A 23,578-nucleotide genomic window follows, 5' to 3' on the forward strand; every position below is an offset into this window, starting at 1 on the left:
TTAGCGGGGAGATTTTTCCGCTAAATTTAGCGGGGAAATTTTTCCGCTAAATTTAGCGGGGAAATTGTTCCACTAGATTTAGCGGAGAAATTTACCCATAATGCACCGCGCAATTACGCCGACGGCGACGCCGCTCAAGCCAGAAACGGGCGCCTAAGAGCTGCGCTCTAAAAATATGCAGCGTGCCGTATGTCAAGAACAAGACGAGACGATAGAACATGTGGTGTTGAGTTGCACAAGGTTTGCTCCCGCTCTCCCGGGGAGTGTGACGGATTTAGCTAAAGCACTGGGGTTTGCAGACGAAAATTAAAGAATAGATGATAAGTGCACTTTAATAACAAAGAGGACATTGGAAGACTGGGAATTATCTCGGGAGAATTGAATAACATACAAATAACTGTCACAGATGAGGACGGGACAGAGGAAAATTGGGATCCCCTCCCACGTGGCTCCAGCCCAAAATCTCAACCCTGTCTCCCAGTGGGCCCGGTGTTGGGGTAACGCCAACTAGGTATGACCAGAGAAAAACTGGCAACTCCCTCCCCAGGGGGAGGAAGCGGGGTGATGTTTTCAGTTTTTTGCCCGATCCCCCAAAGGTCATCCTGGTGACATCTCACACTGCCTCACAGTAGTTACAAAATTGCATTAGGAAACTGGCTTAGAAAGGCGAGGGGAGAATCATACTTTTGGTCTCTAGGCTTGGTGGCACAAGCCAGCACCCGTTATAAAGGGTACAGCCATCAGCATCCATTCATCCTTCCATTCATTCATCCGGTATTCATGTCACTGTAGCCCAGCAGAGCAATTTGTATAATAAGTACCACCAAATGAGGATGAAAATCTGTGCTGGAAGTACCTTTTGAGGCAATATAGCTTGATCAACGGAGACAATTAAATTAAAGGTCTCGGGAGGACAAACAAGTTGAATGCCCTCTCAGTCTATCTTATCAATCGATAGAGTATACCTTGCTGCATGCACTGTTTCAACAGAAAGCAAAAGGGTTTGCATAAGCAAGACATAAGGCCGGGTGGTGTCATCAATATAATAAAGCTACAAGCATTGATGGATTCAAAATTCGTCGAGGATAGTTACAATCACCTATGGGTTACAGAGTTACCAATGGCAATACTATGGCCATGGACAGGTTAAGAGTTACCAAAGTTATGCTGCAATCATCGGCTGTTGCACACCACTATACTATTCCATTCACCCTTCAGCTGAGATTGAAGCCAAAGCCACAAACATAAGCTATCCCACGCTTCCGGCTTTGAGATGTGCCTTTCTAGCGCGAGCTATCGTCCTGTGGACAAATGTTTGAATGCAGACTCCTCCTCAGGACGAACGGAGTGGAGCAAGAGACCACGTCCGGTAGCAAGTAGCCCCCTCACCCGAAAACCCAAGAGAACATGCGCGTGAGCAGCCAGGAGAGCCAGCTCTGGGAGGCGGTCGGGTCCATGGGGGGACCCCTGCTAGTCCCGTGGGGGCTGCTCCCCCCCTGGCCGCCAGCCGCCGCAGCCGCATGCAGCACTGCCAGGTGGTCCCTGCCTGGGATGGGCAGGGACAGGTCCTGGAACGTCTCTCGCGTCGTTGACACCTGCCGGAAGAAGTGGGCGTGAGGCACGAAAAGATTAACGAACGAGGACACTGACGGGAGCACGTCAGAGGGTTCTTCTTTAGAAGGAAATGACAATGATGCTGGGTTGAAAGATTAGCAACATGTATCCAGGAAATAATTAATTAATTTGAAGGACACAGTAAAGACAACTGCAAATATTTCCCGAAATGGGTGTTTCGTCGATGACAAGGCTTCAGAATCCCGCTTGGTTAATGCAGAACTTTCTGTCCCTTGCTTTCAGCGAAACAGAGTGTGCAGAAATGAATATTCTCGCCTCCTGATCGCTGGAAAAAAGAGCATGCTACACGTTTAGTGACATCGATGCTGGTCTTCTTGCAGTGGTATGGCCACGCAGTGGAGGTGCCTTCCCTAGGAAACAAAGTTGTGGCCACAGCCACTGGAGATCTGAATAAAGAGTATCCACAATAAGAGGAGTCGGGCGGATAGAAGGCAGGGACGGGGTTGGACCTCGACATACAAATGCGCCAACAGTTCAGACATCTTCATTGAGCACTATTTTCTGCTAGATTCGCTCCAAGCGGTTATCAATGAACTGACATCTATTAACCACTTCCAGTTTCGTAGGCAGTACCTGACCAACTTCTGAAAAGAATATTCTTTTCGTTGTGGCCGGCAGGATTCCAGAGTTGACACAAAACACATAACTAACTAAAGAGAAGAAACATGCCGATAGAAAGTGCACTGGGAGGATGCTGCTTTATTTTCATTTCCCCCTATTTTTCGCTTTTTCAGTGGTCTTGATTAGGTGCCCAGCAGCATAACGAGTCAGTGGTGTAGACAGACATCAAAACAGGCATGCGGGGATGAGACAATGGCAGAGGCGACGACTTGAGCTCCCAATTCGTCCCTGCAGTTTAGTTCTGTTTTAATAGATAAAAAAAGGAGGGAGATATTCATATTTTTACAGCGTAAGGTCAGTCTGCCTTTGAGGTGTGGCGACACTGGTTTACATTGCAGATGAGAAATATAGCCAGTGCAGTACCACCGCTGGTCCGGGTTCCCTAACGTGTGCCACGCAGTAGCGATACATGACTGCACTTTGGTACAATGCTCATCCAGACCGAAATGCGCAGGGATGAAGATTGTAAATATATCAGCTTGAACTTTAGAAATAACTCGAACACAAAGACAGAAAGGACAGGATATGACACACAGCTGACTACCAATGATATTTTAGCGTAAACTTCTTCCTTGCGCTTTTGCTCCTTCCTTTTAAGTCCCAAGTGGAGCGCGATAAACCTATTTTATAAATTGCCCTATTCCACTATTAAAGATCACTTCCGATATTTACACTTATACAAAAAAATATATACAAATCATTTGCACAGTATTCCTAGCAAATTATTGTTTTTGAACTAACCCGCCACATGCTCGTGCTGTTGTTGTTTGGGGCGTGACATTCCGTAGGTATTGTTTTTCTTTTTTGTTTATGGTGATTGATGGCGTGCTGACACAATCCTTGGCGTGCTCCTCGATGGCGAGCGCCTCGAGCATTTCGCGTGCATGAGGATTGTTGTTTATTGCAAGAATGGTGGTACTGTTCAAAGCTACACTGCACTAGCATGTCCTCCAATGAGCTGCCAGATGTCCGGCCGCTGTTCCCTTTAGAGACGCTGCATGCTCACGGGCTCTGTCGTTGATACATCGGCCTGTTTGGCCGATGTAGCATTTCCCGCAAGACAGGGGAATGTGGTACACCACTCCTGTTGTGCATGGGAAGTACTGCGTTCTGTGGGCCGTGTTGCAGGATGTTTTCTTTCTTTCTCGGTTCACTTCACTGCACATATAGTATGCTTTGTTGGGCGCGGAGCATACTACTTGTACGTCATTTCTTGCTGCAATCTTTTTCAATTTGTGGGTAATTTCATGAATGTACGGTAGCACCACAATCTTCCGTCGAGTTTTGCCTGCATCTCCGCTCTCCTGCCTTGTATGCTTCAATTTTTTGCAGATGTTCTCACAGACTGGCACCATAAGACTAGTTGGATATCCCGAATCTCGTAGGCGGCACATCTGTTTTTCAAAACTTTGTTCTATTTGATGCTCACACGATTTGTGTAGGGCAGAGATTAGAGCCGTGCTAGCGACACTCCTCTTGATGGTTCTTGAGTGCCCAGATGTGAACGGCAGAAATCCTTTCGCTGACCGGGGTTCGTACCTCCAGCACACGTGTCCTTGATCGAAAGTCAGATTGAGATCTAGAAATTTTATATTTTTCTCGACAGGTGCTTCATAGGGGAAAACTAAGTCGAGGCAGCTTTCTTTGAAGCATCTAAGAACTGTGTCTCTGGATCCGTTTATCTGGTTGTCGACCTCCGTGGCACTTAGTATTAAGAAGTCGTCCACGTAACGGAAAATCGCCTGGACGCTTGTATGCTTCAAGTTGTTTTCGATGATCTTGCCGCGTGCCGCCAGGTACATACTAGTGTTGTGCGAATATTCAAATTTCCGAATAGTAGTTTCGAATATTACGCTCTTCGATATTCAATTCGAAAGCAGTTGTAATATTCGTGCTTTTCGAAGTGTTGGCAACCTCGAGTCGCGTGTTTGTTTACTGTCTAAAAATACGTAAGAAACAGTTTCTAAGATCAAAAATATACTCACACGTTCGGCAAAACGGTACAAATATTATGGTGGAAACTCTCAAATATATTCCTTGTAGTCATTTCATCAACTTTGTTTAAAAACGGGCAAAAAAAAAACGACCTATGAGCTCCAGCAAAGCAAGTCTTTGCCAATTTTGGTGCCCTGTATTCCAATAAATAACTCATACACAAATTAATTAAGGTCTCAATCTCACAAATCAGGCCACTTAATAATTGCACGTCTGCAATGATTATCTTGCATGCAACTTTGCAGCCAAGATTTTTGAACAGCAAGTATTCGATTCGAAAATATTCGGCCAAAATCACTATTCGCTTCGAATTCGATTCGAAATCAAAATCCACTATTCGCACAACCCAAGTACATACCACATAGCTGCGGCGCCACTCAAGATCCAGTGCATACTCCATTTTTTGCACCATTGGTTGGTCTTGATATACCACCACAGTCGCGTTTAGATATACACCTAATAGTTCTTAAAAGGTGTCTACATTTATTCCTGCGGCGTTCTGAAAAGCTGTGGTGCTTGCTTCTCAATGGAAGAGCGGAGAATTGGAATTGCCATAAGGTTTGTGTGCGGAATCGAATAGTACATGTCTTGAATATCTATTGAAAATCCAGATGTGACACTGGCTCCATTTTCTTGAAGATATGCAATTAATTGTTCCGAATTCTTGATTTTGTATGGATCATCCGATTGTATCAAGGATAGGCGATGGGATAGGAACGTCGACAGATGGATTTGCCAGGTTTCTTTTTCCGACACAATGGAATCCGACACAACCCAGGAATCCTGGAGATCCCAGGGTTCCTGGGATCTCTAGCACAAGCTTTTGTTCCACGTGTCCTGAGCCGTGGCGTGCCACTGCACGTGGCCACCGATCCGCCTTTTTAATTGAAATGAAAGTTTGCTACAGTGAGCGTACCTTAGATGGGCAAAGGGGTGAACAGCCAGACAAGCCCGTGGCAACGAGAAAGTTAAACGAACGCAATCAAGCAACCGACGGGGCTGCTCGTCACGGGAGGCTGAGAAACGCGCACCCACCGTGTCGCAGGTGAGGCACTGCACAGAGCTGAGGATGCGGCCGTCAAAGACGTCCGAGACGACGCTGCGCAGCCGGTGAGAGGCCCCCCGGCGCCCCCTGCGAGCCCGGGGAGCCACCGCCGCCGGACTCTGCTTGGCCCCGCTGCTGTGGTCGTGGGGCTCCTGGGGCCAGTCCCCGCCCGCCTTCTCCTCGACGGGCGCCAACCGGCCCAGACCCTCCTGGTCGCACAAACAACAGGCGAGCCTCACTCACTAACATGGCCACTGAGCTTGTCTGCAAAGCCTCTCTAACTTTAGCGGTTACATTTATGCATGTGACACTGGTGTAGCCAGAAAGAGGCTTATGGAGCTTCAGACACCACCCCCCTTCCCCCTAAGAAAAAACAACAAACTACCTACCGTAATATCCCAAGAGATGCCCCACCTCTGAAAGATAGCCCACCCCTATTCTTGGCATGATTTGCTCTTTTTCTAAAAACATCAAAAGATAGCCCACTTCTAGTAATTGCAGGGCCTTGTCTAATAGTGACCTCAGCAGAAATGATGTTACTTAGCCACAGCGGGAGATATGCGAACATCGCTGACTGGGAAGGACAGTCGTCTTTGGTTCATCGTCCCTCCCTGCGAGCACAAGTTTTGCAGGTCACAAAATTTAAAACTATACTTTTTCCAACTTTTATTATTGCACACCAAAAGTTAGCTTACCCCTTATTTTTGCTAGATTTGCTTTCAATTTTAGGTAGGCTACCGCTTGGGATATTACGGTATGCACATGCATGGTGTAACACTCCCGCCCCCCCCCCCCCCCCCCCCACCCCCTTCTTCACTGCCACTGACACATGAGAACAATGGTGTCCATCACTAGTCACAAGTACAAAGAAATATCCAACACCTTTAGAAAGCACCAGAATGGCCGACACTCTGGGCTATACTTTTGGGTATCCTCTTCTAGACAGTGCTACTTTTCTGCCTCGTTTTGCTGGAACACCAAAGCTTACTGTGTTTCCAGTGGTGAACAGAAAGAGGAAACACCTCGGGGACAAGTTTAACATGCTAGAAATCTGATAACCTGGTTGACTCTGGGATAAAGGTTGCCCACTATGCTTGTCCCTTTAGCACAGTGTGAAAGGCTCACCAAACAGTGCCACCAGACTACATGACAGGGCTCAAATCAAGACATGACACCAAGCTACCAAGGCACGCAAGTGAATCAACATTCGTTTGTTAAAGGGGCGGTGCAACAATTTGCGGACTTTGGCTAATTAATTGCGGGAATTGATCCCGGCCACATATAAAACGAAGGACCGAAAACTATTCTTTACTGCTTGCCTTAGTTTTCATTTAAAAAAATAAAAGAAATTGGTATCTCTGGCACCCCTCAACTCAACATTGAAGCGGCACCAGCTTCGCCTGTGACGTCATTCGGAGTGGCGTTGGTTCCCGGTTGGGTGCTTCTGGCTTCCGTTTCCCCAGCGCTCGCCGGCTCGCCAGGCTCGCCGCTCTCCCGCTCTCCCGTCGATTCCCGACCAACATGGCGGTATCGGCAGACTAGGGAGCGGCGGAAACATGTAGGCATCCTAGGGCGGACGGCCTGAGCGACGTCGAGCGCAAGATGCTTGCGTATAGTAAGTCAGTTGGACTTGTGCGGCGGGCAGTCGACGCGGCGGGCAGTCGAAGTCGAGGTCGAGACACCAGGAACAATAACGATACCACGATACTACGGACCACGACCAACGCACTCCGTCGAGCGAGGGAAAGACAAAACGTCCGGGTTGCTCGTGTAGCCGCCGTAGGCGCCACAGTGAAAACTGTGGTAGGCGCCTCGGGCGTCGACGGACGACGGCGACGGCAGGTTTGGTTGACTTGCGGTAGATGGCGCCACAAATCTTTTAGCGGCAATATTAGGCTTTTGAAGCGTTTCTGCATGCCTAAACAACAAGATTTTTTAAACTTAACCTTGAATCAAGCTTACAATTGCCTAACACTATCACTTACAAAAACCACTCCGAATGACGTCACACCACAGGTTCCATTTGCGGCCACCATGTGGCCGCAGGTTGGGAAAAAAAGTGTTTTTTATTTTGCGATTACGCAGCGAAATAGAGGTATTTTGGGGTATGGTGGCACTTTTTTTCTCACTTATGCTGAAGTAAACAATATAAAAAATACAAGCTGCACATTCTTTCAGTGTTAAAATCATTGCACCGCCCCTTTAAGGTGACTCACAGTCTCATCTCAAAGTAAGCCCCTTTAACATAGTCGAATGCTACCGAGTGAATAAACACCTACCGCAGTCACACGCTGGCGTTCGACTATGTTGCAAGGGCTTAAAGGTGCACACAAGTGGACTCTGAGATCGGCTATTTATGATAATAACACATCTACAGGCTCTAATCATCCAAAAAAAAAAACGGAAATCACGCTCATGGGCGATATTCCGGTTTCCCTATTAAAAGAGATTTCCCTGTTAAAAGTCTAATCAAAGATTGCGGCATGACCCTCTTTCTGCACCTTGGAGCAGACGCAAGGGGCGCCGTCCGACGGCGTTTTCAACAAATAATTGCCGTATTACGGCTCCTACACCCAAAAATTTGATGTTTTTGTCATAATATAATGTGCAACGCACCTAAAAAGAGTGATAATAGTGACGTTCGAAATTGTGCAATCAACTATTTTTATTCGTCAAATTTCATGGAGGCGGTAGGGACCCGAGGACAACCCCCAAAATAAAATAGTGCCCGTGTATTTCTATTGCTGTTAGTTTACTGAGACGTCCTGCGATCTAGAACTGGCCATTTTTATTGACTAAAGCCAATGAACAATATGCCATCAAAAACAACCTTCTTCAAAAATCACTCGTGTGCCCCTTTAAGTCCAGTTACAACCACGAGTCACCAAGACATTCGAGCCTCATATGAAGCACGCCATCCAACGTAAAGGGTAGCTTGGCAAGCGACGTACGAAGTGCAGACGTCCTAGCGACTCGCAGTCGTATCACGACGTAACGTCGGAAGACATAGTCAACCGCCGTGGAGCGAAGCGACCTTGGCCTCAACGCCACGTGCAGCACTACGATGCTACGCGTGACGCCATGCTTGGCGCGAGCCGGTGCTTCCGTAGAAATGTGACAGCTCCAGACTGGACAACAGCTCAAACAGCACCACAAACTAGAAGTCGTCTAGTCTCGAGACCTCGAGCGTGCAAGCCCCCACCTTTGCCAGGCGGTCGTGCGAAGGGGCGAGGAGCCTGAGGTCGGAGGCCCCCTCCTCCCCGCACGAGCTCTTCTCGCTGCTCAGGCCAGAGTCGCACGTCTCGAAGTCTTCCTCCTCCTCGTCCCCCTCGTCCTCCGAGGGACTCGAGTCCGAGGTGGCCACGGGAGGGGACCGGGGTCGCCCTGCACCCGGGGTCGGCCCCGAGGGCTCCTTCAGCTCCTCGTGCAGCTGGTCCAGGAAGCAGCGCAGAAACTCCTGCGCGTCCTGCAAAACGCACACGCACAAGTGGCAGGTGGGCACCTGTGCAATGCAGGGGTAGATTTATGAATCAGGCTTGGTTTAACACAGGACAAAGGTAATTTCCATTTACCAAAAACAAAAAGTTTTTTTCCTAAAAAAAAAAAAAAAAAAGTGACCTTTTTTTTGAAGCAGGGGGGGGCATTTCTCTTTCTTCCTGATTCCACCACTGGTGCAACTCCATCTAGTGAATGCGAGGTCTATTCATACTTCCGCACCTGTAATCCCACACCCGAGAGTCTTTTGCATTAGACTGGAAGCCTACGGGAACAATTGCGCATATTTGCGAGTATTAGCCAAATGTCACCATCTGCACGTAAGCAACCAAGACAGCTGGGATGTGCATCCTGCGGACGTCGAACGTGCACACGGGCTAGCTCACGAAACGAGTTACGGGCAGAGGCCCGTGCATCTCGTGAAACGTCAACTAAAGGATGTGATATCTTTTCATATTACCTCAGCCATAATTACAGTCCCGAGAGCTCCGCGTTTTAGATTGGAGGCCTACAGCAACCATTGTCAGTGCACCACGGAGCTTCCCATCGCCACCTTTGTCAGAATGCTTGAGTCAAAAGTGCAAGTGAATGAAATTCGTTGTTAAAAAGTATGGTTTCCCACTGAATTATGAGAAAAAGTAGCTCTGTGGCATATCGCACAGACATTTTCGACAGGAGTTGAGCCACATGAAGGAACTAAGCAGTGAATTGGGGCACATTTTCAGCCACTCATCACCTTTTACTTGTGCTTGACTCAGTTCAAATCCTTTATAACTGAGACATGCATCAGTGGCCAAAGAAATGAGGCCTGTATTTCACCGAAGTTTACAATGTCACGTTTCATAATGGTGGCCTTCACGTCTCAGAGAGCTGGATTATTTAAAAGAAGACCAACAACTTCATATGGCAGTGCGGCACCAGCTGTATTACACCTTTTGAGGGTGCTTCCGTTACGCCAATCCAGGCGTAATCCAAGTCTCCTTTAGAGCAGACGCGTTTTGAGCAGAAGCCTTTTGTATGGGCACCCACCTGTTGGCTGTAGCCACGAAACACAGGGCAGACCAGTTTGATTCCATAAGCGATGCCTGAGGGCACGACATAGCTGGGTCTGTGAAGAAAGACATAACAGACGGACATCGTGATTTTTACAGGCAAACCCTGTCAAGTGTTGTTTTTAACAATAAAAAGAACCCCAATATTAATAACATTATAAAGTGGAGATGCTTATAAGTCAGAAAGTCAGTAGTACTGCAAGCCCCACACCTTCACAAAGCATGCATTATGCATTACACATTATTAGGTGCTTTTTGTAATCCAGATTTGCGCAAGGCAATAGAGCGCAGAATGCTTACCCAGAAAAGACAATGTTACCATTCTTTTTTGTAAAACGCATTGTCAATTGGAACATAATTTGAAAAACCATATATGGCGTGAAGCGAGGGTAAAAACAGATGTTCATTTGAGCCATAAGTTTAGATGACATGACAGCTCAATGAATGGTTAGCTGCGGGAGTAATGGTCGCTTTTCTCTTAAAAACTATCACAAGTTAAGGTTGTTTTACCTGCCACACTTCATCACCACCCCGTAACCCCAGTCCTTAGACGATATCCACAATTTATTGTTCTCTTTGTAAGTAACACAAGGCTGGCAACAACGCAGCCGGACTACAGTCGTTTTTTTTGTTTTTTGACCGATCCCCCAAAAGTTGTCCTAGCACTATCTCAAACCACCTGGTAATAGTTACAAAGAGACAGAGGGAAAGAAAATTGGCAGGGAGGAAATATCCTACTTTTAGTTTCTAGGCTAGGTGGCGCAAGCTACTGCCCATTATGAAAGGTACAGCCATTAGCATCCATACATCCATCCATTCAAGCAACGAACGTCTGGCACACCCAATGCACCCACCTCCGCTTGTGCCACATCTCGCGCACCAGGCGCATGTAGCTCTTGGACAGGCCAGGCTTTTTGCTTGAAGGAACCAAGCTCCCGCAGTCTAGGAAGAAGTTGGTCAGCTGGGGGCTGGAAGAAAACAACATGGGAGGCAGTAGGCTCTTGTTTTTTTGTTTTTTTTTACAGCGAAGTTGTTTATGGCTAGGGTACCGTGGATTTTTCGTGTGCAGTGACTAAAAACTCTACGTTCGCACCGCCGCACGCGCATGCCTTCCCCGTATAAAAGATTCAAGTAAATAAGCAAAACAAAGCGTTGAACGCGTGTGCAGGATGCCATTTCTTTTAGACTTTTGCTTTAGAACAGTTACTGCTGCCAACGCTGGCACGTGCGGTGCATGGAACACCATTCCCTGCATTCTTCTACATGCTTGGGTAATTTAGACATAGCTCTATTCAGTATATTAGTTATCAATAGGCACCATTTTCAAAATCAGTAGAATCTAAAGTTTCTCCAAGATTTGCCGCTGTGCTACCCGCATCAGCCACGTCTACACTCGCACCGCCCTCTCTTTGTTGTCGTTCCAAGCCCCACTTGCGTGTCTAGTTTCCTTTCCTTCCGCTCTCCCGGGGTGGCGGTACCGTCACGCGTGTCTAATTTCCTTCGGGTGGCAGTCCCGTCGCGCGTCCAGTTTCCTCCGGCTCCTTGGGGCGGGTCTGTGTCACGTGATAAACACCTTCGCTCGTCACCCACCTTCACAGAGTGAAATGGCTTATGATTTTTTTTTCTTTATGAACCATCCATTCAAGGATGACTATTGTAAGATACCCAGCGTGCCGTGAGTGACCACCCACCACTGATGAAACATTAAAAAAATCAGCGAAGGACCTCTAGGCAACCATATACTCTTCCATGTCAAACGTTTCTCCAAGCATGCTGATGCGAAATGACGAGGCCACTCTATCACGAACCCCTTCCGCATTTTGGTTCCGGGACCTAACAAGTGCCCAGCCCCCAGTTTTTAAAAATTATCCACCGTAGAATACCGCGCTTCCACCCATTACACACTAAGCGCACATTTCCAAATTTGTAAGATCTGAGAAAATATACACAGTACGTTGATATGTAAAACTGATGACTGGACAAGCACCCATCCCCTATTTTTTTTCGTGATTATCTCTAAATTTTCAGTGGGCGCTTGCCTGATATCTTACGGTAGATATAATGGGTGAGTGCTTGCTCGGTTCATTACGGCATACGCTTGAGTCGAGATTCTACAGCTCTGTCTTTTATGTTTTCTGGCTCCAATGTATCAGCCCTGTACCAGCTTGTTGAGGACGGCTGACATCCAAGCGGGGATAAGTGGCGTAGAGTAATAGTGTCGTTAGTATGAAATGAAAGCACTGAGTTGATTATAGAAGGGAAATCTAGTGAAAACATTCATGGAGAAGCAGATGGAAGGGGGATTATGATCACACAATGGCTCACCTTAAGGGGGGACATAAGCCTAAATTTTAAATTTTTTTGAAAACATTCATTTTTCAATTTTAAGGTTTTCAGTTTCATAAACTTATTATACACCCTTACACCAAATTTGATAACCATACGCCAAATAGTTATGTTGATATAAAATATTTTCAACCCATTATGAGGCAGTAACAAAGTAAAGGAGTTGAATGTTCGAATGCATTTTTCTCAGTTCCACTTTTTGCTGCAAAATTCATACGAAGGAATCTTTTGTTCGAAGGTAAAAGTATTTGGATACCACAATCAAGATGTTTCTGAACTGAAATTTACTGGGGAATTGGGCTATCTACTTTATTTTGTTTTAAGTTGAAGTCCTCAGTGATAAAAAGCCAAGTTTTCAAAAATTGACATAAGGACAGATATGCATCTCATATTTTGAGGTAATAACTCTTCCTGAAATATTTACATTTAAGTTATTAAAACTAGATAGCCCGAGGTCCCATATCCCCCACTTTATATTCAAGCAGTCAAAGTGATGCTTATTAGCTTCATTTGCATATCATAGATTTCTTAATGAAAAGTGACACATCATCTCATGCAGGTATGCAACTTTGTCCTAGAGAGCTGAATGTTTGCACAGTACACCTACATCTGAAGCTAAATCTCCCCTGAAAATTTCATTTTGATCACTTGAGTAGTTCAAAAGTTTGACCTCTAGCCAGTGTCCCCCCTTAAAAACAGGCAAAACTTCTCGTGGCAATAAAATGAAAGGTGACAGCACACACGTGAGGCACTGGAAATTGCTTGGAAGCGGCAAACAACTTGTATAATGAACACAACCTCTCCCAATCAGCCCTGTACAAACTGTACAACACCGTCATCACAAACACAATACATTTTGCATGTTACTTTTAAATTCTACTGGCAAGCACCAGAATGTATCGCTTAGATTAGTACCCTTTACGAGTGTCAAGTTTGATAACAGATAATAAAAAACAAACAATGGCAATTTATTGTGTCGTGGAAACAGTGTTGCACTCTGCACATGTCAGTGTTTTCAATACCATCCTATGGAGCTAATTAAGAATAAAAGATAAAATATGCCTCAACTTGATACTAGCATTTAATAGGGGAAAAGCAACAATATATATAGTCAAAGCAGGTTGTGACTCACCAATTTGACAGAGCCTGAAGTGCTGCATTCATGTAGCATGTGTTGCCCAAATTCTGCAGCCCTGTTAGCCCTGCAAAAAGGTTGAGACATTTAATTTTTATTGTTTTGCTATTTGAAAAAGGGTGTTGTTCTCCCCTGTGCAAATTATAAATTCCCAGGTCGGAAAGAACAGATGCCTCTGAGCAAGAACCCATTAGAACATACTGAAAACACCGCAGTAAAGGCCCTAATGAGGCACTAGCACTGTTATCTCCAACAACACTCCTATCCCAGTAGGGGTTCTGATGTAAAATAAATTACTCTGCTATTCCACAAACTAAGCTAGATCTAGTATACCAGCCCAATTGAAATGAAGGGTATTAAAATTGGAGTAGTTTCTTACATGTAACATCAGGATTATATTAAAATTGTTTACCTCTACTGATTTATTAAAGGGCCTCACTATATTCCGTTCATCCCTAAGCTGACAGTGCAGTGGGAGCTACGTGCTTGCCGGACCAATCAGCAGCCTCCCTTTCATCACCTGACCCCATTCTCAGCGCGTGGGCATGCGCAAGGAAGTGTGATCACGTGGCAAAAAATACAAGTGTGGCTGGCCCAACGTGCATGTAGCTTCCAATACTACGGGCTATAGGGAGGGGAAGTAATTTCTGTCTAAAATTTAAGCAATGGGCTAATCTTCTAGGGGGAGGGTGGCGACATCCAAGTACACAAACGAGGGTCGGCGCAAGAGAAGTTCTTCCTTTCCATCCTCTTGAACTGTTTGGTAACGCTGCATGATTTTTGAGTTGAGGAGGAAAGCTAAGAAGGAAAAAGTTAAAAAATTGTTTTATGGCCCCTTTAAAGACAAGCACGTCAGAGGCCATAAGACCTTTCTTGCTATTCGTGTATTGGTAAGATGTTCTCATGACATTTTTGCCCAATCGTGAACGGGTCAAAACTCTCTCATTGGTTGATTATGCGCAAGCTGTGACGCCACATACCATCGGCAGCTGAGAATGCTCTCGCCCTCACCTCTTGGCCAAAATCGGACCCCAGGTACTACAAGCCGTGGTCACTGACGAATCTAGCACTAACGCATTAACCTTTATTGTGGGATAATTTTATGTGGGGTTACGCAGGATACTTTTCCACATATCACCTTCGATTAAAACACCTGTGTGTGGCATACTTTTACGTGGGATATCTTTATACAAAACACTTTTATGTAGGATGCTTCTACACTTACACAGAATACCTTTATAGAAAACATCTTTAGATAGAGTATCTTTGCATACAATGCTCTTATATAGGAAACTTTTATGTAAGATACCTTTAGACAAAACAACTTTGTGTAGAACGCTTTTATGTAAGATACTTTTACACAGAATATCTTTATACAGAATATGTTTCTGTAAAATTCTTTTATGTAAGATACTTTTATGCAGAATTCCTTTAGGTGGAATACCTGTACGCAGGGTATTTTTATCTGGGCCCAAAGCCTCACCTCTGGGCTTGAGTCCGTTTTCTTGGTCAGCCTCGTCGTCGGAGTCTGGATCCTGGGCCGGGGACGAGGCCCCCTGGGGAACGCGCGCGGCCCCCGCAGGGGTGTGGGCCGTCCCCTGGGGGAGGGTCCTGTTGCTGCGCGGGGAGGCGCCCAACAGGGGCGGCCGGTTGTTCTCCAGGAACACCTCGCTCTCGCACAGGTAGCACCAGACCCTCAGGGTGCTCAGGTTCAGAGTCACCGAGTGCTCGCAGCAGCCCTGTAGGAGGACAGGACGTGCTCACGACAGTGCCGGGACATCCCGTCAAAGCCGCCACCAAAAGGAGACAAACGAGATTTATCCATGCAATCTGCAAATCGCATCAGTCGTCCGCTTCCGAAATAAACTACCGTAACATCCCGAGTGTGCAACCACCCTCGAACCTTCGGCCTATGTCGAAATATCTACCGTAAAGTTCCAAAAGAATGTCAACCCCCGAGATATCGCCCATCCCGTTTTTTTGGCTAAATATCTGTAACATAAGAATTCCAAAACATCACCCACCCTCCGATTTCCGTCGGATCCCACTCCATGTCCGACGGGAATCGCATCAACCACGCAATTTGCTGTACAGGCAAGTCTGACAAGTGAATTCATAGCGGGTTCCCGCGCTTTTGTGCGCGATGTGTGTGCTCGATATCGGCTCCAAGTTGCTTCCGAGTGCATGTTTCACCGTGAAATGCAAAATCTGCTGCGTCCGCAATTTGCGGTATCCGTTCCCGTGAGATAAAGTTTGTAGCGGATTTTCGCGTTTTTGTCCGTGATTTGCGCGCACGATATCGGCTCCCGTAACACGCAAGTTGTTCCCGCATGTATGTTGCACCGTGAAATGCGAAGCTCCTGCGTCTGCAATCTGCGGTATCCGTGACAAAGTTTGTAGCAGATTCTTGCGTTTTTGTCCACGATCTGCACGCATGATCTCAATTCCGTGCAAGTTGGTCCCGCTTGTATATTGCATCGAGAAATACGATTCGTATTTCTCGATGCGTTCGCGACCTGCGGTTTTTGTACGCAAAAAATTATGAGTTTGTAGCAGATTCCTGCGTTTTTGTCCGCGATCTGCGCCACGACATCGGTTCCCGTGGCAGGCAAGTTTGTAGCCGGTTCCCGCGTATTTATTGCACCATAAAACTTGCATCTGCTGCGTCCGCGACTTGCGGTATTCGTTCCCGTGAGATGCGAGTTCTCGGAAGGTTTGCGCGGGTCCTTCACACCGTGAAATGCGAATCAGCTGCGTCCCAACCCTGCGATATCCTTTCCCGTGACACAGGAGTTCGTAGCGAATTCCCATGTTTATCGCATCGTGAAACGCGAATTTGTGGTGTCCGAGGTCTGCGGTATCAGTTCCCGCGTCACGTGGTTTGTAGCCGGTGCCAGGGCATTTATCATTAATTTTTGATAAGGTTTTGCTGGGGCGTCCCCAAAGATAGCCCACCCCATGTTTTTCACCATTTATCTCTTCATTTTGGGTGGGCGTTCTTTCGGAATGTTACGGTATGTCGAAGAAAATCCCGATACATTGCCCACCCTCCAAAAATAGCAATTCCGAAGAGTTGAGGACACACAGGCAGACCTTCCTTTTTAGATGTATCCGGATGCACGCACATATGCACCAAATGAGAAAGTTGCACGATAGCCTATTCCCTGTGATTGACAAGGCATCCCTATGCCAAAGTATTTGCCAAAGCGATCGCCGACTTTCTCACTTCTCCGGCGTCGTTCTTCGTCGTTCTTTTTACCCGCTCGCTCGCTCTCTGAGCTTGAATTTTTTTTATTTAGGTTAGCAAAGGCTTTGGGGGCCTAACAAAGGGAACGTAGCAGTTTTAGAAACGTGTTTTCACAGAACAAACATTTGGGCTCTATGCCAACCCCCAGTTATCATTGCATGTATGCAAGCAACAGACTTTGCAATGGTAAAACATTCTTTCAAAAAAACAGGTGGGCGAATCTCGAAGATTCAACCACCCACATATTTTCCCCAATTATCTCCCGTGAAAAGGTGGGCGTTCGTTCAGGATATTGCAGTAAGGCCCCACATGGAACACATTGACTGCCACTGCCAAAATTAAATGGTAGTTTGAGTGCCAGGCCATAACTCTATTGGGTTCTGAAACTCAAGAGTTTCTTACTTCCATCGTGTCAGCTGAAGTGGTTGCAGGATAAAAGGTAACTTGTTCTTAACAACCTGTGTTGCTCACGCTACACCTCAGATGCCTTATTTCAATGGACCCAAACTAGCCAACTGGCTACGGGTCCATCTCAGTGGCATAGCCAGGAATTATTTTCAGTGGGGAGGGAGATGGGATATCCGTGATCCGAGGGGGGGGTTGTCCAATCTTTCTGTGTACTAGTCGATGTACTGTACAATTCACGGGTACGGTCACGGCAGTCTCCAAACACCCAGTTGGCTGGAACAATTCGGTAGTCATTCAATATTTCTCTTCCTTTACCAAAAATATATTAAAAAAAGAAAAGCGTTTACAATTCTCTGAAATGCCGAATTAGAGCGCAGCCCTTTAAGAGGCAGAGGGGAGCATATGCCCCTCCTCCTCTTCTGCTCCTCTCCCATTTAGCAGGAAATGTGCGCTAAATTTAGCGGGGAAACTTTTTCTGCTAAATTTAACAAGGAATTTTTTCCCCTGGATTAAGCAAGGAAATTTTTCTGCTAGATTTACCGGAAAAAATTTTTCACTAACTTTAGAGGAAAATTTTGTCGGCTAAACTTAGTGGGGAATTTTTTCTGCTAGATTTAGCGGGGAAAGTTTTCCGCTAAAATTAGTGGGGGAAATTTTTTCGATAAATTTAGCGAGGAATTTTTTCTACTAAATTTAGCGGGAAAATTTTTACGCTAGATTTAGTGGGCAAATCTTCTCATAATGCAATGCGCAGTTACGCCTGCTTGCATTATTCCCATAATGCAACGTGCGCGGTTACGCCAACGCAGCTCAAGCCAGAAAGGGGCGCCTAAGAGCTGCGCTTTAAAAGTGATGACGTCGAGGGGGGTGGGGGTTTAGCCCCCCAAATCACACCCTGCCTACGCCACTGGTCCATCTGCTTTTGCAGTAACATGTATGTACACTGATAATTAAATTAATTGAATTGAATTGAGTTGGAAAGGGGTTACACAAGACCTCTTGTGAGCAGCACCTCTTAGCAACTGGGTCAAAAAGGGTGCTACACAAGACCTCTAACAAGCAGTGAGTAACGACAACACCTTTTGAACCCCTTTGGAATACAACTCTCCTTGAACTCCTTCAAAATGTGAAGGTAGGAAAGCAATAAGGTGCAGCCCACCTGAAAATGCAGGGTGCTGTGGTCCTTGAAGGCCTCTCCACAGCCCACATAGAGGCAGTCCCGGTACAGGCAGGCCCATAAGCTGGGGCCACTGGCTCCACATGATTCGCACCGCCACTGCTGCAAGTGCAACCAACGACCTCAGCAAATCTCTTTCCTAAAAACTCATGTCATGTAGCAGTCCGGGCAGACTGTAAACTAAGTCTTCACCCACACTAAGGTAGGAATAAAGAAGGTCACACAATATCCATTTGCCTTTACCTGAAAGCTCAACCATGTCATCTTTAAACACTTTCTACAGTCATTAACCCAAATTCCAAGCTAAGTCAAGCAGTATATATTGAAAATGAAGAAATAATGTAATCCCAGCAAGGATCACATCCCCAAAGATCACCTCCAAGGCTAAACATGATACAATTAGGAGGGGCCATGTGCATGTGTGGAGAGTTTTAGTAAGCAGAATACAGTTCAGCTTTGCTTTTATTTTGTAAATAAATTCCTCTGCATCAATGTTTTTCATTGATATCCCTGGTAAGTGCAGTCGTGGTATAACAATAATACATGGCAGCATTTAGAAAATCAGAGCACTCGGTGCTCATTTGGAGAAGAGAGCTCGGGAGGTTACAAACAGAAGGAAATGTAATATTATTGAAGAAAGCCACAGAATGACAGTAGCTGCGAACAAATCTCGTCATGACCTACGAGACCGCTACGTAATGGATGTCATGTACGAATGAATGACTGGAGCTAGACATAGAGATGCCTCCCTTATCAAAGGACAGTAAAGAGATGGGTGAAGATGGTCTGGGTACCTCCTGCTTCCTTGCGATGTCCTCCTTGGTGAAGTCACCCACAGTGGTGACGTGGGGACAGGCACTGAGAGCGCCGCCGCTGTTGCCAGCCATGGGCCCTCCCTCTGCGGCACCCGAAATCGGCTGCAGGAAGGGCCGGCTGGCCAGGGGCCCCTAAGACCCAGGAGCGGCTTCCTGAGAGTCCACGAGTTTGTTCACTGAAAGTTAAAAGCACGACACTCAGTGGAGGGTGATCATACGTGTCAAATACTGGCGTACGACAACTGCAAGCCACCGACAGTCCGCATAATATATTTCTACAAAAATAAACAGAGCTGGGAAGTTTGATGCAACTGACACCATCATTTTGGTAGGCATTGAAGGAAGCTAGAGGTATAAGTTTCGTATTAGGTCTCCAACTTTTCTCAGTTTCCACATTTCACTACTGTTTCAATAGAAGCAAGGAGGCAATACTTGGAACTGCACTTGCACTTTTTTTTAAGCAGGTGAAGGCCTGGCTGAAATAAGTTCACACAGCATAACTTCAATACCTCTTTACTACGTCTTCAACACTGTGATCCAAGTCCAGTTTAAAAAGGAAGCGAGTAATTTGGCCTGTTATTGGTGACACCACTTTAATCTTTGCAGTAGATTATAAACAAACAAGACCACTCGTTCTGTTGAATAACAATTGTGAAAGAAGGTGTACTCACAAATAGGCCAGGCATTGCAAACAAGTTACATTTCCTTCTATCCACTTCAAGGCTGGTCTGTAAACGATTTTAAGTTGAGATAACAGGCTTAAGCTGCAGAACTCACCGGCTTACCTCCTCTGACCTCCAAAACACAGCCAGGATACCGAAACTGATTCAATGTATGAGTCCTTCCTATACTTATTTCATTGCGAGCTGGACCAACGCTTGGCTGCCTTCTGTCCGTCCCCACGAAATCTGAGTTAGCGCCCAAATTACGTTTTCTCGACTGACTTTCTGAGTTGTATATCATTTTCGCAGAGACACCATCTAAACTTCATTCATTGCAGCGGCATTTCCTTAGTGAGAGCAACACGATGCAAGACGAGCTTCCGATCGCGTTCTGCCGTACCAGCTCCCTAGATTCACGCCGAAGCCAAATTATCGGGGTAAACATGAGAATGCAACGAGGGTATGATTTGGGTCTACCCTTCACTTTACATCCCAGCTTCCTCCGAGGTCAAATGTTCGCAAGGCGTGATCGGGACAGGAGCAGGTTGCGACTGCGATGTCCGCGTACACACAAACACACGCACACAAAAAAAAAAAATTGATTTGAGCGGAGAAGAAGGTCTATTGCTGCGGCTTACCTTAGCCGACGGCGTGCGCAGGTACAACTATCGAGCGCTCTTCCATCGATCAGAGGCAGCGCACGTTCCTCCTTTCAGGGGACTTCTATTGGCGGTACCGCCAACTACGACACAGATATCCGAGAAAAGAAGCAACACCTGCAAGAAAGAAAACATTGGCGCCACTGACAGCGAAGCCGCGGTTTCCGCGTCAGTCCCCGAGTCGTAACACCGCAAGAGCTCGACAAAGATCAATTCAACCACTTCCCCAGGAAACGCTCCGACAAACACCAGCGCAGTTAAAAGCTCTTTTCTTTTCTCGTGATAGCTTGATAATAAAGCTGTTATGAAAACTCTGAGATGTTTATTTTTCGAAGCTGGAACCAACAGGGTGCACTGAACGAACCATCGACGAGCCAGCGCTGCGTTTAGCGCAAAAATATCAAAAATTGCAAGTGGCGAGCATGACATCGGAGTTGCTTCGACCCCGTGCCCGTGAAAGGCATGACGTGTATTAGATGTACGCACCTACAAGAAGTGAAAGTAGGATCTTTTGCGTTGAAGGAATCCTGGGTAATCGGTAGGCAGGAGTTTGAAGTAGTTTAACAACGCGAAAACCGACTAAAATAACTGGCTTCTTTCACCACCGGTTAGTACAGCACCACAGCACAGAAGCGGGCGCGGACGCAATGCAGCCGTTGTGCCACCTGCGGTAGTTTTCCGTACTAACTTTACGCGATTTTATTTTAGTTTAATAATGGTTTGAATTAAACGGTTGATGGACCCACGAAACTAATTTTTAGGTAAGATAAAATCTATTTTGTGTTTTTTTAAGCGTTTCAGAATATAAAGAGTTTAGAATTACCTGCACAGAGGCCGCAAACGAGAATCAGCAGAACCGAAACCAATGCGCGCGGTTTGGGTTTGGGAAGAAAATATAGGTTTCGGCAGCATTGTTGAAATTAAAGACAGCGTAAACGGTAAACTTGGTGTTTTTTTTTTTTGTTTTTGTTTTTTGTTTGAAGTTATTGGCCATTGAAGCGGCCGAGGCGAAAACTGACGTTTCTTCAGCCTGTCGGAGATGGCATTTTTGACTACTCGCTATTTTGTCAAGGCAATTTTTAAATAGTCTTCGAAAGTTTTCCATTTTGAAATAAATTCAATGATCACTCTCTCTTCTCTTCGTTATATATATATATATATACATATATATGTTATTATTATTATTATTTATTTTATTTTTTTAGGGGCTGTTTTTAACGGGTTTCAACGGATTAACGGATTTTTTAACGGACTGAAGAAGGACCTGGGTCTCGAAACGTTTCCAGCTTTTTTATCGGTCGACGCACAAGATTTTTACCATCAAGGGCAATTTCTCGTTTGAATTGTATTACTCGCAAGTGCTTGTTTTCACCCACGTCAGTTCCCCTCTCTCTCTCTCTCTCTCATATAAAGGGTGCCACAAAAGAAAATTTACACGGTCTTTTTACCACAAAAATAAACTAGGTATCGCCGAACGCTGATTCTCTGCCTAAAGGTAGCGCTAGAGGTCACAACCAGATGCCAAAGTTTTAGCCCGATCTGATAACTTAATCAAAAGTTATAAGTGATTTTCTAAAAATATCAATGGCAAAATGGCAGCCGACGGAGTTTTCAAACACATGGGGCTCTTTGGCACCAGAAACCGAAAACGGGCAAAAATGGGCTTCATTTTCCCTATTGAAATTTTCAGAAAATCACTTATGACTTTATCGGGCTGAAACTTTGGCATCTGGTTTTGACCTCTAGCTCTACCTTTGGGCGCAGAATGAGCGTTCGGCGGTGCCTAGTTTATTTTTGCGGTAAAAAAGACCGCGTACATTTTCTTTTGTGAGCCCCGAGAGCGAACACACGCGGCGCTGCGGTCGCCGCGCCCTGATTGGGTAAGGTGCACCGTGACGTCAGGGGAAGGACTCCGCTTCGCGATCTCGCATCCGGCTCGCTTCGCTGCCACGGTTTCCTGGTTTGGCCGTTGTGTGCCGCAAGCACTTTCAGGAGCGAGACCTCGTTTACCCGATGTACAAGACGCTGGGTTAGGCCGGTACTTCACATGCTTCCGTACCTTCTATAAGCGTGCTTGTCATTTCTACCTTTATAATTGGGTTACAAATCCCGAAAGCTATCGGCGGAGCTGCATACTTACATATTTATGTCGGGCATTTATCCCTTATGTCTGCGATGTTTTGATTTTCCTAGGTCACAAAACTTTTTTTTTTTTTTTCTGCTCAATTATCATAACGTTAGGAGAAACTCGTCGCACCAAAAAGCCCGGAGAGTTCAGCGTACCCGTCGTATTCCTCGACAACACTTTCACGTGGCGCCTTTACACAAGTTGCGCGACCCGATCTTCCTCGGACAGACCGAGCAACTGGTCACGCTCGAACGTGCTCCTCTATTAATCAGCGTAATCAACGTGCGCATAACACTCCGTGCGACGCGACTGGCGCGCCGCCGCGCGGCAGGTACCTAAGGTAGGCAGTGAGAGCCCCAGAGAAAACGAAACCGAAACCACGCCGCGTACGTTGGTACGCATTGAAGTCGGAGTGGTGCGGTTGCGCTGGGTTCACAGCATGAAGTGCTGCCTGTGCTGCGTCATTAAGTGCTTCAATAGTTATGCGTCATATCTCGTGTAGACAAAGTTTCACCGTTTTTCACCTCGCCGATGTTTTGTGGAAAAGCGACAACGATGGAGCCGTGCCGTACGACGCGAAAAATTTTGTCTCCCGATCACTGATCGGGAGACAAAATTTTTCGCGTCGTACGGCAAACAAACGCAGAGCGCAAAGCGGCAGTGTAGCTATAATATGTCAGCCGTGCCGACACAGTGGTAGAGTCTACCACTGTGTCGGCACGGCTGACATATTATAGCTACACTGCCGCTTTGCGCTCTGCGTTTGTTTTCGTACCAGTAACGCCTACATCTGTTAGCGCCGATGGGACGAACTGAAACGCCATCCCACACTCGCGGGTATGCAGTGCCAATTTCGTTGGAGGAATGCCCTTTAAAGAAGTTTCGTCCCCATCGTCCGTGTCAATGATATTTCCGGACAAGTATGGCACGCAATCTGTACTTCATGAAGAAAGATTCGAACGGTAAAAAGGTGACAAATATAAATCTAAAGAAAACAACAATGAAACTCGGAATCACTGGAGAATCGACGTTTGAGTATGGAAGTTTATGTGGTGTGCTTTCTTTCTTGATCAGCCTCCTTTTGGATGTGGAAACGTTGACACCCCGAGTTCTGTAGACAACAATTTTTTTTTTCTCGGCTTTAGAGTCACCTATTGC

General features: G+C 46.1%; 1 protein-coding gene across 3 annotated transcripts in view; it reads right to left on the reverse strand.

Annotated features, from left to right (window-relative positions):
- LOC8051433 (ubiquitin carboxyl-terminal hydrolase 33) overlaps positions 1–20,950 on the reverse strand; it is a 45,376-nt gene extending 24,426 nt beyond the window's left edge. Inside the window, exons 1-11 of one of the 3 annotated variants that reach the window (XM_029971560.4) lie at positions 20,779–20,950; positions 20,272–20,409; positions 18,951–19,147; positions 18,139–18,258; positions 14,808–15,063; positions 13,322–13,391; positions 10,698–10,811; positions 9,821–9,899; positions 8,499–8,762; positions 5,287–5,505; positions 1,390–1,595 (exon numbers count right to left, since the gene is read on the reverse strand). In XM_029971560.4, the coding sequence (XP_029827420.2) occupies positions 1,390–1,595; positions 5,287–5,505; positions 8,499–8,762; positions 9,821–9,899; positions 10,698–10,811; positions 13,322–13,391; positions 14,808–15,063; positions 18,139–18,258; positions 18,951–19,043 (1,421 nt within the window). In that variant the 5' untranslated portion in view covers positions 19,044–19,147; positions 20,272–20,409; positions 20,779–20,950. Of the gene's footprint in view, positions 1–1,389; positions 1,596–5,286; positions 5,506–8,498; positions 8,763–9,820; positions 9,900–10,697; positions 10,812–13,321; positions 13,392–14,807; positions 15,064–18,138; positions 18,259–18,950; positions 20,410–20,778 lie in introns of all 3 variants that reach the window. The other 2 variants (XM_029971563.4, XM_040499766.2) reach the window with 2 other exon arrangements.
- Positions 20,951–23,578: the final 2,628 nt, after the last annotated feature.

Source organism: Ixodes scapularis, unplaced genomic scaffold, assembly GCF_016920785.2.
Source record: "Ixodes scapularis isolate PalLabHiFi unplaced genomic scaffold, ASM1692078v2 PGA_scaffold3__209_contigs__length_174095766, whole genome shotgun sequence".
NCBI classification, from domain to species: domain Eukaryota; kingdom Metazoa; phylum Arthropoda; class Arachnida; order Ixodida; family Ixodidae; genus Ixodes; species Ixodes scapularis.